Raw genomic sequence first — 17645 nt, forward strand, 5'->3', positions numbered from 1 at the left:
ACAGCCCCCAAATCACAGTGGCTATAAAAACATTTGATACAGAACCATTCTGACTAGACCACAAGGCCATTGGATTCTGCCTTTAAAGCTCTTTTCCTCAGTATGTACAGCAGACACTTGCGCTCATTCCTAAGCCCCGCCTCCATTCTCCAACACTGGTATTTATTGTGAGGTGGTGTCAAAACGGCCAAGTGAAAACATCCCTTATCCAAAGATATCCTGTGCTTCTTATATAGTTCAAGTGGGTGGGGGAGAATTTTTCCAGATTTGTTCAGACTGTTTTCTCTGTTTCTAAATATGCACCTCCAGGGTCTGGTGCACAAAATAATAATGAAATCATAATGATAGTGCATGTTAAGAAAGCATCTATCATGCAAGCATCATTAACCAGACAGCAGACAGCTAACTTTCGTCTGTCTTATGTTTTCCTTTGTTGCCAAGGCAACCGAACAACTTGTCTGACCTGATGAAAACCTGGGTCAATTCTCAGTTCTATAAATATGTACATCACACTTCCTTTCCTAATAGCATCAGGAGAGACGTATAGGAAAAGAAGACAAGGAACAATTTTAAAGTTTAATTATTTGTCTTTCTTTCAAAAAGCATATGCTATTAATTTAAAATAAATTTAATTCACTTCTACACAGACCTGTTTTTTAAAAAATTGTATTGTCTTACAATGCTGTTTGAAACCTGCAGAGTAAATTAGAAATGAGAAAGAAAAGGGAATGCTTGGTTTTCTTTTGAATTGCTTTTTGGCAAACTGTTTTTGGTAACTATTTTACAGACTAAAAATTAACATGTGATCTGGTTATTCTCTTGCCTAATATACAAATTAGAAATCAGCAATATCTAATTTTCTAGTTTTGTGTGACTAGAATTCACAAAATTTTTAGTTTCAAAACAGAGAAATACCGTATTTTTTGGACTATAAGATGCACCAGACCATAAGATGCACCTAGGTTTTAGAGGAGGAAAATAGGAAAAAAAAACCCCACTCCACTGCTGCCCCCAACCCCAACCTCAAGCCAGGTAAGCTACATTCAGACTACAAGACACACCCCCATTTTCCTCCCAAATTGGGGGGAGGGTGCGTCTTATAGTCCGAAAATACGGTGATCACTAAGTTATATAGTAGTTTTACCCAAGATTAGGGGAGGAGACTTAAGTAAAATTTTAGTTAAAAACTGATTTTTTCAAAAGATGCCTTGTATCATTTTATCACCAATCAAATCAGGCTTGTACCCTCACAGCTTTGAGTCAAAACACAAAGCGTTGGCAATAAACACATTATTCGTTTTTCTTAACATTGACACTAAAACTGTGTTATTTATTTATGTGAAGGGAAACAAGTGGTATTTCCCATCCATGACTGTAGTAGATTAACTGTTAGGCGAATAAAGGGAAGGCCCCGGTCAAGCAGCTCAGCCGGTCAGAGGTCACCCTGATGCGCCAATGTTGCAGGTTTGATCCATGGTCAGGTCACATATAAGAAGCAACCAATGAATGCAAAACTAAGAGGGACAACAAATCCATGTTTCCTTCTCCCCACCCCGTAAAAAAATAAATAAAAAGAATTAAAAAAAAAAGAATAAAGGGAAAGGTTAAGTTAAAAGTAAGAAATGCTCCCTGGAGGAGTCAAATTCATGGAGACAGAAAGCAGAGAGGAGGGTGCCAGGGGCTGTGGGGAACAGGAAATGGGGCGTTGGTTGTCAAAGGGTATGGCTTCAGCTGTTCCTGATGAAAACAGTTCTGGAGGTTGGTTGCACAACAAAGCGAATGTACTTAACACTACTGCATGTACACTTAAAAATGGCTAAGAGGGTTAAGTTATTTTGTGTGTATTTTACCACAAATTAAAAAAAGAGACTCAAGAAAATATTCCAAAGTACAATGATAGATTTCCAAAACTGAATCTCACTATTTAATGTGTTCAATTCCCTCTTTGATTTTGAAGGGATTATATTTTAATACCTTTTTTGTTTGCAAGGTTTATTTTCAATGACTCCAAATTATTAAAACTCTAAAAGCAAGCAAACAAAAGCTCAACATTAGATGGTAGGAAAAATACCTCAAATTCTCTAACAACAGCAGCGAAACCTGGGTTTTTCTTGCACTGTTCATCCAGCAAAGCTATATTCTTATCAAATTCTTTTATGTATGTGGAATACATTTTTAGATATGGCCCCTTCTTCACAAAGATATCAGCAAGCCTTTGTTGTTCCATCCTAGAGGAGAGAGACACAAAAATATAAAAAGAGTCATTAATGTGTACAAAACATATCCAATGAGCAGAGTCCCATATTCAAGCCATCAGAGCTTATCTTTTTTCTCTTTTTGTGAGACACTTCCTCAAATGCCTATTCTTCTCCATTTCCACTGCCACCATCACATCTTGCCTGGACTCGGCCAGCAAGAAGGTCTCCTGCTTTTGCTATTTCATTCTTCTGTCCAGCCAGAAAGTCTAAAAACATATATTATAGGCTGCACGGGCACTTAGCAGAAAAACCAACTCCTTATCTGGGTTTACAAAGCCCCAGAGGAGCCACTGCTCCTATTTTTCTGACCCATCTCACCCTTCTCTTCCTCCTTCTCATTACTCCCCAGCCACACTGGCCTTCTTCACATTCTTTTGACACACAGAGTCCACAATCACTTGTAAAAACTTTTACTAATGGTTCCACATTCCTGATAATGTATGGATCCCATACATTATGGTGGCTCCTTTTTGGTCAGATGTCAGTTTCAATGCTCTGCCTTCTTTAAAGGGCCTTCTTTGGCCACCCAATCTTCATTCACTAGTACGTGTTTCTATTTTATGTATATGCAGATCAGAAACTGATTCTAATTTTTTTTGTAGATTTGTTTGCTGCTCCCCCCACTGAAATGTCTGCTCCATAAGAGCAAGAGGCTTGTATGTTTTGTGTGCTGATATGCATAGCATTCTTAGTGCTGACTAGCACACCGTAAGTATTCAAAATTTGTTGAACACAGAAATGGAAGATTTTATTGTTATTAAAAGCCAATGTTAAAATAAATGTTACTTCAGAAAGTCTAATAAAACCAAAGAATATGTCTTGATTAAAAGACACCTAAAAGAAAGGTATTTTATTAAGTAGAACATATTTTATGCAAGGATTAGAAAAGTTCTGTGAGTAATAAATATAGCTTCCACCATAATTATTGTTTTAGTTGTCCCTTAAGTTAGTCTGTCTCTTACGAATGCTTAATATTTTAACACGCAACATCTATAGATCTAAATGCAAGCAAAGTTTCAGTGCAAGCAAAAAAATATATTTAAGCCTCCACTTACTCACATAAATATGCACATCTTACATCACTGTAGATTATTTTTAAGAAAAATTTTATAAGAATGATGAAGTATGTACAGGAGCTACTTAAAAATACATTTTATTTCTACTATGACTTTAAAAACTACCTTTCAATCATTCCTCAGTTCTTAAGTCTCTATTATTCTATACTTAAACTGCAGCTAGGTATTAATTGCTCATCTAGCATATTTTCTCAACAAGCAGAGGCATGATATTTCCAAAACAGGTAGTGATATTTTTTTGGATTATATACAAAGATAATTTAGAGGGAAATTATGATTATGAAAGCATGTGATACTGTCCTGTTACTCAAACCACTTTGGCTTCCCTATGGACTTCAACAATAAATTCAGTCCCCTAGACCAAACTTTCTACATATTTCCAAAACTGTCACACCAAAGTTTCTACTTACTCGCTTCACCCCATGGAAGCTGTTAACTTTTTGGTATCCTATACCTGTTCTGGTATCTACAGCATCTACGATGATGTCAGACATGTAAATTTTCTAAACCAACAAACAAACCAAATCATCAAATTATCTCAGGAAATGGCCTCTTTTCCAAAATGCAAAGGGCGTTTCATGATTTGAAGCTCCAGAAAAGATAGATAAAATGTGAATTTTTTCCAACGTGAAAATATCAATTAAACACCTTCTATCTCAAAAATTTTTTCTTTTGTTTTTCTTCATTGTTCAATCTCAAAAATTTTGATTATCAAAGGTTACCTATAAAAAAGTTAAATTGGCTGATTATGGGCCCTTCTTCATTATGGCTTCATCTAAAATTGGAAACCTTGGGAAAGTTTGTTAGTCCATTTTTACCAGTTCAGCATTCTTTCCTCCAGTTCCTTCAAGAGATCCCGGTTCAGCTCATACAGCTGAGGCAAGTAGTAGAGGATCTGATTTAGGATCCGGTCCTCAATCACTGGCTTCCCAAGTTGTCTGGACGCATGGGCTACAGCATCCCGGAAATCCTGTAATAGTTCAGAGGAGGGAAAACAATATACTTACATATATAAGTTGATAAAAACTTCTTTCCCTAGTCACCACATACCCTAAAACAACATAATTTACAAAACTGTGTCCCCTTATAGAATTAAAAGTTGAAAAGTACCCACTTCCTTCTATCCCACTTACCTAGGCAGAAATTAAAAATAAAAAAATACAGAGTAGCTGGGGTGGACATTTGGTTTTAAATCAGACTGTGTATTATTGCTCTTAAATCTTTTAGTCTGATCTCCAAACTTAGCAATTATCCTAAGGGCATGTCTAGAAAGTGTGTTGCAACTAGTCTAATACTGCGATATGAACACAACCTACTTATTTTAAAAGTCCCCAGGAAATCTTAACTAATTTTATTCTGGAAGAATCCCTTTGCCTACTTTCAGTAACCATTTCCCAACAACCAAAACACTCTTATCTGACGCATGCGGAGGGTGGCACAGTTTTGAAAATCTGAGAATACTGATCTAAGCCCTCACTCCTGGTTTACTGTTTCCTTGAGGTAGCCTCGTTTTCCTCATGTTTTTCATTATTAGAACTAAAGCCAAAGAACAATGCATTTCATCTGTACCAAAGTAATTTGAACAAAACGTATTTCTTGCAGAAAGGTTTCATTTTATTGGACATTTTTTATTCCTTAGTTAAAGAAAAATGAAACTGTCCAGAATAGTATATAGGAGGGAAATCTAAGTATGGTTGGGGCAGAAAAAATAAAGTTTCTGAAGAAAACTAATGACAATCTCTTAACAATGAATGTAATGATGTTTCTAGGTTGCTTTTACTTCTGTTTTCAGGGAGGGAAGGACAATATGCCCAGTTAAAAAACTCTTTCCCCTCAGATTCCTTTTCAGCCGTGGATGGCCATAAGACCCGTCTAATTCTAGCTACTGAGATACACATGAGAAATTCTGAGAAGGTCCTCGGGAAAACTTTTTTACGAGAATAATTTTTTTTACCTTCTAAATTCTGTCATATTTAGGATTATAGCTAACTGGTTAAATTGAGGAGTACTTCATCTAGGTGTAAATTGTATATAAACTGGCAGACAACCTTTAGAATTTGAAGTCTGGCTTTGTTGTCACCGTTGTTTAGTTTCAGTATATATACAGTTTACCTCCAAATTAAGGTTGCTTTTCTTCTTTGAAAGATTTTTTGGGGGGAGGAGGTCACAAAGTCCTAGACAAGAGTAAGCCATTTTCTGATGTTGCTCATTAATGTATTGTATTTATTTATTTTTCCTATTTACCTTTTGATCCCTTTCACCCATTTCTCCTCTTATCTGTTAAATGGTGTGTTAGACTTTAATTACCACATTTTGCCATGTATAATATGCTCCCATGTATAATGCACACCCACGTTCTTGGCTCAACCTTTCAGGGAAAAAAATCTTTCATTTTAATTTCTTAATCCTATTTATTTATTTATATTTAGAAACAAAACCGATTATCGTATTCCAGGGTATTATGTTGTGCAAGGATATTGTTATTGCTTTCTAGAGCTACATTTTTAACGCATAAGCATAAATAAAATAATTAAAAACATTTATATAGATATGGAATTAGTACTCCCCAAGTATAGTGTACATCCTTATTTTCCCCTCAAAAATGTGGGCAAAACAGTGTGCATTAGACACAGCAAAATATGGTAGATATTGCACCTAAAGCTTTTTACAATACATTTGATACACAGAATCAACAGAACATTTTAATTATGGACCTTAAACTCTCCTCTCCCTCTATTCAACCTTCCCATTAATTCACCAACATTTACATGTTTTACAAACAAAATGTTTTTCTTCACATATTCTATTTCATCAAATTTTCCCTAGAATACTATTTATACCCTGTTTTAAGACAGGTCAACAGGACCCCACCCTATTACTCCAAAGACTTGGAAAGGGTGGGGTAGAAGACTGGTATTTGTCTAGATTTCACTATCCCTGGTGGGTAGGCTGCAAGATATAAGTAAAACAATAGTGGAATCTGTTCCACAATCCCTGAGGATTCAAAAACAAAGACTGTTCCTTAGAAACAATAGGTTTAATTAAAACATTCAAAGCAATAGTTGAGTAAAACAGACTGTCTACCAGGCTTTATCTTCCTTTACTTTTTTTCCAACTGCTTTCCTTCAGAGATTCACTGGCTGTTTTAGACAAGTCAAATCCTCTTGCTCAACAAATGGGGAGAAAAAAACCCTTAACTTCCACCTTAGTACCTGGGACTGACTTTGTCCAAAAGTCTTTGGGCAAAGACTTTGGGCATTAGCCCAAAGGAACCATCTACTTAGACCAGTAACTAAAAGAACTACTTTTACAATGAATTACTGTAATATAAAATAAGAATTCGTAAGTTGTATAAACTCTACTCCAGAAAACCACACAAAGCATCTCCAAAATTAAATGGGTATCGGCCAAATTCCACCTCCCAACAGCTTGCTTCTATCAGCACTCGCACTTACCAAGAGAAATAGGGCTACTTAACACTTCTGAAAGTCATTCGATGACTCCATCATGCAGAGCCATCGAATATATTTATATATCAGGAATAACTTCCTCTATTGTAAATATATTCAAAGCATAACAGTTAAACATCTTCTATAGTATTTTTTACCAGTTTAATGATGAATATAATTTAGACACAAGTTCCTTGTTCCACAAAACAATAAGCGCTGGCCTATTTTTCTAGAATAAATGATGAATATGTTTGTCCCTTGGCAGCAGGATGACTTTTATTTTCCAGTTGTAAGGTATTTCCTCAGTCATGACAGCAACAGTAGACATTAGCTGCGAGTAGATTAAGGGCCCTGTTTGACACAGCTTTTGCTAGACTCTGCATTCCACATGTCTGCCACCGTTGCCAAAAAGGAAACTTGTTTATTTAAGACACATTCAACAGAGACCAGCCAAATCCACACTGTGCAGATCAGTGAGATCACTGCCTCTAATTGGAGGCCCCCGTCGCACTACCAGGCAAAACTTTTCTTTTTCCAGGACTACTGGATGGCATACACAGCTGTGGATAAACTAATGGCCCATAATATGAAAGGCATTTAATAAAAACTAAAGGGATTTAGAGTGTTTCTATCCAGTTATCTTGGAAATTATCCCTCAGACTCAGAAAGTTACATATTCTAGGCGAGCACTACCAGGGCAATCACTGGTTTTCATGCTGCCTTTTTGAAAATGGAAAAGGGCATGGTACCCCCTACTCCAGGCCAATCCACCACCAAAGGCCCTGCTAGCAACTCATGGCCTTCATAACTACACGTGGCAGCCCTGGCTCCAATCTCATTCCCTCACCTCTTGGGCCACCAAGCCCTGAAAGTAATATGCTATGGTCCCAGTGCCAGACATTCACACAGGAATGACACATAGAATTTTTAACTTCTCAGCTCTTCGTGAACCTCAATCATTTCTATAACTGGTGCCACTGAAAGGAGAAAACATTTTAAAAAATAAAATAAAAAGGATGGTTACAACATATGCCTGGTTATTTTTCTAAATGCTAACATCCAGGATAATTTGGGAAAGTGTGATAACACTTAGGAGCCAAAAGTAAAGCTATTTGGGGAGAGAAGAATCTAAATTCACCAACACCTCCTTGACTAAATCAGTGAGGATGCAAGACCACAGGACTGGCACTTCAGGAGTTAGATCCAGAATACACCTTTTCACACTGAAAAAGCTCGGATATTAAAATAAAAGGGATGAGGGGAGGGAGAGTGTGAAACTGTTAGGCGACAAGAGTTTACTGAACATCAACTACATAACTTCAGTCTATTCTTCTACCATAAAACCCACTGAACCACCTATACTCTGGTTTCTAGGCACAATAACCAAATGCTTTGTTCAATTTGGAATTAAAAAAAATTTTTTTAAAGACTTTATTTATTTAATTTTAGAGGGAGGGGAAGGAAGGGGGAAAGAGAGGGAGAGAAACATCAGTGTAGAAAGGAAACATCAATGTGAGAGAGAAACATTGATCAGTTGCTCTTGTAAGTGCCCTGAGTAGGGGATCAAACCCGCAATCCAGGAATGTGCCCTGACCGAGAATCAAACCGACGGGTATCAAAGGGAGGAGTATCAAAGGGACGACCTTTTGCTTTGTGGGATAATGCCCAACCAACTGAGCCACACCAGTCAGGGCATCAATTTGGAATTTTTAGAACTAGGAACAGGCTTCCGAATTATAAAGCATATCATAATATTTTTCTTAATAATTCCCAGAAAACCTACAAGAACGAACCAGATCAACTTTAAAAAACTCAGTTCCTCTGAGGTATGAACAAACTAGCTTTACCAGCTCTGATCACTTGAGTTAAGACCTAAGCAAAAATCAATGCAAATAAAATCAAGTATGAACATCTAAGGCAATGAAGCACAAAACAGATGGCCTTGGTCCCAGGGTCAGGCTTTCTATCTCCAGTGTCAAAGGGAAGTAAGTGACTTAATTACCAGCCGTGCTGACTGGGCTTCCTGACCTTAGGGCATCACTTAACTACGGATGCAAAGAATTACAAAGACCAAATGGACATAAGGGCAGACAGGGAGCTCTGCAGGGCTCCCTGCCTTCATGAAGGGCATTAAAAATCACTTCATATTAAGCAAAAGCAAAGCAGCTGCTAAGGTCAAAGAGCTTTGATAAATATGCAGAAATGAGTGTGAAACTATGAAGTAAAAGCAGAGGGGGAAAGACCCCATATTAACAATTTGGCTTGTTAAAATTCTTATTTTATAAACATAAAACAAAAATATTTGCCCAATAAAAGTATTTCTACTTCTCTATATCCTCAGACCTAGTGATATTGTGAATAATCGTCAAGGCAAAATTGTATAAAACATGACTGAAACCAATCCTTTATCTCAAGTCTCCAACCCCTGTAATAACATTAACAAGTAATCATCATAATATATCCTAAATGACCAATATTTCATTCTCATCTCTAGAAGATGAAAAACTAGAGTTTCTTTGGTTTCCTGAGCCAACTGAAAGAATTCTGAAATGAAAGACGTACACTATACCCTAGTCAGCATGGCAGAGATTTCAAGAAACAATTTTAATCAATTTCTGAACAACCCACTAAGTACAAGGGCTGATGGCTTTGCTATGTAGTGGTGGATTACTTTTGGCAATTTGCTTACTTTCTTCATTTAAAAATAAAACTAACATCTATTTGACAGGGCTGTTATGAGGGTTAAAATAGATAACTTACATAATATAGCATGTTGAAAAGCACATAGAGAGTACTCAATAGAAGGCCATTTTTTTAAAGGAAAGACTTGGCTAATTTAAATGAACCCATGAACATCATTTAAGACCCACAAGTTCCTGAAAGCTGAGAAAGAGAGCTCAGAAACAGTGGCCTATAAAGTGAAGGAAATACCAAGCTAAGGCGGGGAAAACAAACATTTCAGCAGCAAAAGTGCTTTTAACAGTGAACTTCATTCAGTGAAGGGCAGTCCTCACATGAAGGAAGCTGCTCAAAAGAGAAGGTCTGAAAGCCACATCAGTAGATGCTTAAGGAGGATTCTTTACAACTAAAGAATAAATGATAATTAAATGGTTCACAAGACCCCAAAATATGGTGTATTCAGTAGAACAGGGTGATTTTAAGATGGGAAAAACTAGAGGCTTCTGTGAATAAGCCTTCTATTATTCTTTTTATAATATGGTTTTTAAAAGATATATTCTGTTTACTAACACACAGCTGGACATCTAAGAAGCTTTGCCTCTAACTCTATGGACTTATGAAAGCCTCTCAAAGCCTATCAAGGTCAACTTCAAGGTCAACTATCCCCCGACCTAAAGAAATTAGTGTAACACAGAGGCTTTGTTACCGGCACCACTTAGCTATTACTTAACCAATTCACCTTTGTCCAAAAGACCTCAAAGCCTCTGATCATTCCCTTTAAAAATATTTTTTAAATCATGCTATTTGGACATTTACAAAATAAATTTATAGAGATGTTTATTAAATCAGCCTCCTACCAGAGAACAAATAAAATAACAAAACCAAAACCAAAAATCATTCTATCATTTGTACTTCATTATATTAGATGTCTAAGGTGTTTTATCTTTAAAATGTGCATTTATATAAAATATAATAGCACCCTCTAGATTGGACAACATCTGCCACAAAAGGGAAAAACAAATATAATTAGAGTTTTACCAAGCCAAGTATTATTCGTCAATTTTCTATCATTCTTTCAATATATTAATTTACTGGGATAACAAGAAATAAAACAGATAAAAATCTCTGCCTTCACGGAGCTTACTGCCTAGTAGACAAAGAAACCTAGTAGTTTATATTTCATGAACAAAATCTATTTTCATTGATTTGATTAAAAGCTTACTTGTAAATAGTATAGATTTAAACTTATATAAGTAAGTTTAAATTGAAGGCCCTCTACTTAGCCTGCAGCTAAAACTAATTAAGTACTTTCCATTTATTTTGCAGGAACTCATTTAATCATCACACCAACCTTATTTATTATATTTTCCAGAAGAAGAAACCAAGGCTTGACTAATTTGTCCAAGAGGACACAGTGGCAGAGACAGAATTCTTAACCACTAATCAATTAGTCACATTCATTCATTCATTCAACACACATTTATTGAGGGCCTTCGAGTGAAGAACAGTAGGTGTGAAAAATATACGGTCCCTACCCTCGCCTAGCATACATTTTAGTAAAGGAAACTAAAAATGAACAAGTACACAAACAAATATGCACATTACATTAACTGCCGAGAAGAAAACAAACAAGGAGACTTAAAGAGAAAAGGACGGTCAAAGAAGAACTCTCTGAGGAGGTCACACTAAACCCAGGTTGGAAGGATAAAGAACTAGCTACCATCACAATGAAGAAGAACATTCTAGGAAACAGCATTAGCAAAAGCTCTGAGTAGGAATAACCTCACGCACTCAACGAGAAACTGAAAGGAGGCAAGTATGGCCAGAATATGGTCGACGAGTGAGAATGCAACGTCTTATCTCATTACCAGAGGCCAAATCACATCACACCTTATATGCTGGGCCATAATTCACTGTCCAAACAAGATCATTTTGACAGTGAAAGGGAGTTCTATTAATAACATTATGCCGAGACAATAACCAGGACTGTCAAAAGCAGACGAGGATACATGTCTGTCCTACTTACAGATCTTGGTAAGTAGCTTGCACTTTAATGCAATGGGAATTATTGAAAGGATTTTAAGCAGGGGAGTGACATGCTCTAATATATATATATTAAGAAAATGTTAAAATTTCATAAAGAAAAAAAAGTCATATAAGGAACAGATTGGAAGAGAGGCAAGAATGGAAATATTGTAGGAAGCCCCATTAGGAGGCTGGTAAGGCTGTCCGAGATAGAGATGGTAAGTTGGTAACAAGAAAGAGGAAGTAGAACCAACAGGTTTGCTGTGGGTTGGCTGAGGAGTGAGTGAGATGGAGAAAGAAGAACGGGTTCTCGAGTGCTGACTTTTGCAGCTAGATGGGTGGCACTACCATTCTGAAAAGGGAAAGACTGACTTTTACAAATCATCTTCCTCTTTGGACTCATGAGGGTATTGACTTAGAGATAATACGCACATTTGACCTTTAAAAAAAATCCAGTTCAAAGTCTAGGAGGAGCTCATGGTTTATACTGCAGAGTGTATATTACGTAAAACATTAATTGCCATCTAAACAAAGTCTTGCCACTGCCTTTGCAGGCACAATTTTTTCCCACAAACATCAGGTAGATGAATCAAAGCCCTCAACTGAGTACACTGGCTCTTATAATTTCAAGTATATTTTAAATTGTGTGCCCTCCACCCAAGTCTATTTCCTTCCAATGTAATAATTTAAATGATGCGATTCATTAACTTAGATTTTAAATTTTTTTCTATGAGCTATTTCACAAAGTTATTTACCAAATTCTAAATTAAAAAGTATAAGCTACAGTGATATATTAAAATTTTTTAATATTGGACAATGAAGATATTGAACTTCATTCATTCCAGAAAGATCTGTTAAAGCTATTCTAGTCTCAATATAAAAAACTATTCATGGAAAATTATGTATAACTGAAGCAATTGCTTTTCCCAAGCCAGCTGGATGTCTGGCTGATTTCCAAAAAATACCCAGTGGATTATCTAAAGCATGTTACTTATATATTTTAAATCAGTCATATTCTATTATGTAGCAGAAGTTAATTCATGCAGATAAAATCATATAGCAGCAGTACTAAGGGTTAAAGGGTCCCTGTGCTACCTTCGTGAGTTACTTTTGATAGAGAAGTAAATATGAGCTTTAAGAGCGTAGTAGGGGATGTTAAAATAAAGCAAGATACTCTTGGCTTCACCCACATTATCCTGGTAACAGGTCCCTCCTAGTAATGGCTCACACCTGGTTAATGCCCTATTGTTAAGACACCCATTAGAGTTGGGTTCTGCTGAGTTAATGTTTGCACATACCAGACAGAATGTTAACATGAGGTCGGCAGATGATGTATTCTCACCATGGCATTAAAGGCTTAGGTGGTTTTGAAAATGTACAAGTTAAGGTGGGTCTGTTCAACATCAGCTGGGAAGAACCCACGACCATTTATCAGATCAGATCTGAGATTACTTGGGAAATTGGTCTGATTATTCATTTTTACAGGGCTTATGATTTGTTCCAAAAATATAGATGTAAGAACAGAATATATTCTTAAATAACCAAATAAATAAACCGGTAAAGCTTTTAATTTCTTCCCTGCCTACTAGAATCAGAACTTCATTAAAATGAAATTTTAGTACAAAAATAGCACTACAAAAAGTGAAAAGTCAACTGCGCAATACAGAATAAATGCTTCCCATTCATTGACGTTCTTCACAGGGAAGATGGAGAAGGAGATGGTAATGATGGAAAGGCAATCTGAGAACCTGCCATGTACAAGGTTCAGTATGAGGCTCTTGCACATATCTTAGTCCATTGACTCCTCACAACCTGGGAGATGGGTTATTTCTATCCCCATTTACAAATAGGGAAGCTAGACCCAAAAGGTTAAACTACTTTCTAAAATTCACATAGCCGGTGATAAACAGAATCTTCCAAGCCAATGCTCCTCAAAGTATGGTTCTCAAATTGTTATTGGTCTGCAAAGATATTGGTCAGAAAGTGACAATAAAGAATCAACAACTTTTCTATCAGTTTGACATGGCTATAACATTTTTAATGTATTTCTAAAAGTTTTGGTCCACCATGGACTGGGCATTGTGAAATCCAGTCCCTCACCACAACAGTGTGAGAAGCACTACGCTAGACTCTTTAAGCACCACGAGGGCAGGGACTCTATGTTGTTCATAGCAACATCTTCAACACCTGTTGCATTCCATGCAAGGTTAGCTGAAACAGCACTGAATTTCAAACTCAAGTCTTCTCTTACTCCTTAGCACTTTCTGCCTCTATTAACAATAGAGGTTACGAATTAACTTGTAGTGCTTACAATTTCCTTGGAGAGGTCTTATTTAAACATGTCTATCAGAATATATTTCAAACGAGTACAATTTGTTCACCCTAGAGATATGCTCTGAGTTTTCCAGAAAACAGCAGTTTAACTTTTTCTTTCCCCCCTCTAATTACTTATACAATGGAGACGTTCAGGGCATAACAGCAAATGTACAGGGAATTTACTTTGAAAAGCCATTCATCAAGCTTACTATTATTAATTTAAAATGACATTATGGTCGAAACTTTACAAATGTGTCTGGGTGACCAAATATTATTATAATTTATTTTAATGAATTACAAAAGAGAACTCATCAATATAGTTAAGAGTTCTGTGAGAAACTATTCACAGGGAAATAATTTCACCAAACAAATTAGGTTTGTAAGAATTATTTTAGAAAATGTTTCCATGCTGGGGGGAGGTGGGTATAAGGGGACTAAATGGTAACAGGAAAAAAAAATACAATAAAGATTAAATAACAAACAAACAAAAGTCTCCAAAGCTAGAGATTTTTCACACAGGAATTAGGCCTCCACGTTTCTGTTGTACCAAGTATAGAGCACAAGGGAGTCACTTGGCGAATGTGAATCACCCTTAAGCGAAACCCACATTACATGTTCCTGTGTACCTATTAAAAGGAAAACTGAAAATAATGATACGTTTTGAAAATAATGATAATCCTAACCCTAACCAAAATAATAGTATGTGAGCATACCATTTCTCAGCAATTAAGTTTAAGATGATGTTAATAATTACACCATCTAAGTAAATTTTCACTTCAATTTCTTTTTCTCATTGTTTCCTCTACCTTATCCCTTTCTTCTGTTAAGTTTTACTGTCTTGCCAAAAATACAATAGGAATAAAGTAATACTAAAAGCACTTTAGCTGCCAATGGGTAATGAAACTTGTAAAAACTTGCAGGTACAAAGGAGTGCCTGAGAGAAGCGAATATGGAGCCAGACATAATTGTTTCCCAACAGGTTTGCTCAAGTTGACAATTATAAAAACTTAAAATAGACCTGTAAAAAGTCAGTTGTAAAAATGTCTACTTTAAGTCTCTTTCTATGAGCTTATTCAAATAAAAGAACAGAATTGAACACTGATCATATTCTTTATACATTGCTAATATATAATTCTACTGATAGCAGGCTTCTGCAAATGTCCAAAAAGAAATATCACTTCAAAAACTCTTTATTACACAGATAGGAAGTTTGAAGACTTTGGAGATAGAGATATAAAGGTTCTCTATTTTTCAGAAATCATGTGGGTATATGACACATATGTGAAACATTTTAGAAAAGTTCTATATTCACATATCTGTGTAAATTTAAAACTATAATCATGTATTAGAAAGTATATACATGTATATACCTATTAAGTATATTTAGGTTATGTTGAAATGTTGGTGGCTAGGAAAATATGTAAAAGAGGATAGTCTTAGACTTCAAGAAAATATTATGAGATACTTACAATATGCAAAAGTTTTAACACATCCACAAACCTGTAAAAAACAGCAATGAAAGAAATGTTTTAAATGAGTCAATGGGAAAACAAACAGTCTTCTGAATTATAAACTAGATACCTACACTTTCTCTGAGCTCATGATCTCCTTGGCAATATAATGGGCTTTACTTTTTATTCCAGTATCTTCATCCTGTGGATAAGAGTGCAGCAAGAAAACATGAATTCATAAAAGGATAATGATGATCAGCTTTGAGCTAGTTAGATGCAAATTCAGCTTCCCATTAGAAGCATTGGATTAGAACACATTTCATATTATAACATTTCAAAGGACAAACATGGAGAATTAGATGTGATTATTAAACCACGATACAGGAGAAGCTGAGGGAAATCGGTAATCCTCTACCATCATCAGCACTGGACTGATGGACCTCCCCAAGGAGCCCCAGAGCCTTGGTGGAACACAGCCATCAGCAGGTAAAGCAGAAAGTCACATTCTGCTACCCCTACAGATCTCACACGAACATTTTTCTCAGGGTGCACACAAGTAACGTGAGATTAGTGAATATCCAATAGGAATTTATAAGAGCACTTTCCCCTAAGTAAAGCCGCAAAGTCAGACACCTTAAGTACAGTCTGAAAGCACTCTTTTTCACAGGCTCTACTGAACACATGCCAACATTTCAGCCACAGGCTCTTTTCAATTTAGTTAAAATCCCTTTTGGAAGTATGCTCTTTCAAGTCAGTTCTCTTCTAAAGAACTGAAATGAAATTCTTTAAATATGTACTGCTTTGTGTGTATATTACATACCTAAGCAGCAAGAAGTAAATGTTCACTTCTGGGGAAAAGAGGTGGTTAGGATGGGGGTCTCAATATTTAGGGATTTAGAGACTTATTTTCATTTAAAAACTGATAGGTCTGGTTTTGACGTTTGATGGTTAGGGAAAAGGAATTTCTCACTATTTCTATTCTGGTTAAAGGGTCTGCACACTACAGTTCCACAGTGGAGGAAGGGCAAGAGAGAGAATAAGCAATTACAACATTTTCTATATTACACCGAAGGTGAAAATTATGGCTCTGGTCATTAAAAGGAACACGTGCTGATGCTTCTACTGAAGAAACGTCAGATCTGGTTTTGGAAGCAGAGACCTCTCTGCATTCGTGTCAGCACTGGCAATACCAGGACCAGGGTATCCTGCGCTGCCCAAGGTGTGGCTGAGCAAGGTGACATCACAATAAGGATAAAAAGTGACCAGGACAGTCAAGTAGTCAGTCACTAACAAGATGACATAGAAAAAAAAAAATAGTAGTGACTTCTCATTATTTAAAAAAAAAAATGGTACTGAAAATGGTCTTCTTTTCTAATCTGAAATTATAAACCATCCTAGCTCATCTGTTTATCTGAGCATCACTGTGATGCATCAAAAGACTACCTTAGTTCCTCATTTGGAAAAAGTTGTTTCTACCTGCTTCCAGAATTTCAGTATTAAAACCAAGGTATAAAGTAGATGCAGTTTAGCAGTGAATGAAGCTCCTCTGAAAATTACAGTTTAGTGATTTTTTTTTAAATACGTCTGCTGATGTTCTGTACATACATTAAAACCCTTTTAACTAATTTCCTTAAAACACTGGTGACATTCAGATGAATAAACACAAACAGGATTCTTCAAGGTTTCAAAGCATGTTAAAATTTAGATCCTTTGATTGCAATCATTTATATTGACATAAGAAGTCAACCATTTACAGTAAATATAAGAGAGACCTTTATTTTTATTTATTTAGTTTTGTTTATTGATTAGGAGAGAGGAGAGGGGGAGAGAGAGACAGAGAGACAGACAGACATTGAATTGTTGTTCCACTTATTTATGCATTCCTTGGTTGCTTCTTGTATATGCCCTGACCAGGGATCAAACCCACAACCTTGACCAATTGGGACAACGTTCTAACCAACTGATCTAGCTGGACAGGGCAAGCCCTTGATTTTTAGATTCAGTTTTTACTACATTGAAAGCCAGTGGATCATAAGTGGGAGTTGAAGTTATAGAAGTGAATGAGGTCAAACATAAGGAATATACAAAGTGAGAATTGGACCACAATCAGAATCCCAAAGAAGACCCACTTAAAACAGGTATTTGCCAAGATTCAAAGCTGATTATTAGCAGAGTTTGGAAGAGAACCCATATTTTCCAAAATATAGTCTAGAAATTCTTTTATTACACTCTGAATCTGTCTTCAGTATCTGCTGGTAATCATCTTCTTAACAACATTCACTGTTAAACATATACCCACATACATCTCCCCTCCTCTCTCCTCAAGTTCTAACAAATCCAAACATTCTGCAATATTCGGTTTAAATTTTGTGGAACAAATCGTTATATACA

The 17645-nt window shown here is 36.1% G+C and overlaps 1 protein-coding gene across 4 annotated transcripts in view; it reads right to left on the reverse strand.

Moving 5' to 3' along the window:
* FGD6 (FYVE, RhoGEF and PH domain containing 6) overlaps positions 1-17645 on the reverse strand; it is a 106777-nt gene that overhangs the window by 38169 nt on the left and 50963 nt on the right. For all 4 annotated transcript variants that reach the window (XM_024579067.4, XM_045187205.3, XM_045187206.3 and 1 more), the window contains exons 4-7: positions 15389-15456; positions 15273-15303; positions 4153-4304; positions 2072-2228 (exon numbers count right to left, since the gene is read on the reverse strand). In XM_024579067.4, coding sequence (XP_024434835.2) covers positions 2072-2228; positions 4153-4304; positions 15273-15303; positions 15389-15456 — 408 coding nt within the window. The remainder of the gene's footprint in view (positions 1-2071; positions 2229-4152; positions 4305-15272; positions 15304-15388; positions 15457-17645) is intronic.

This window comes from Desmodus rotundus, chromosome 3, assembly GCF_022682495.2.
Source record: "Desmodus rotundus isolate HL8 chromosome 3, HLdesRot8A.1, whole genome shotgun sequence".
NCBI classification, from domain to species: Eukaryota; Metazoa; Chordata; class Mammalia; order Chiroptera; family Phyllostomidae; genus Desmodus; species Desmodus rotundus.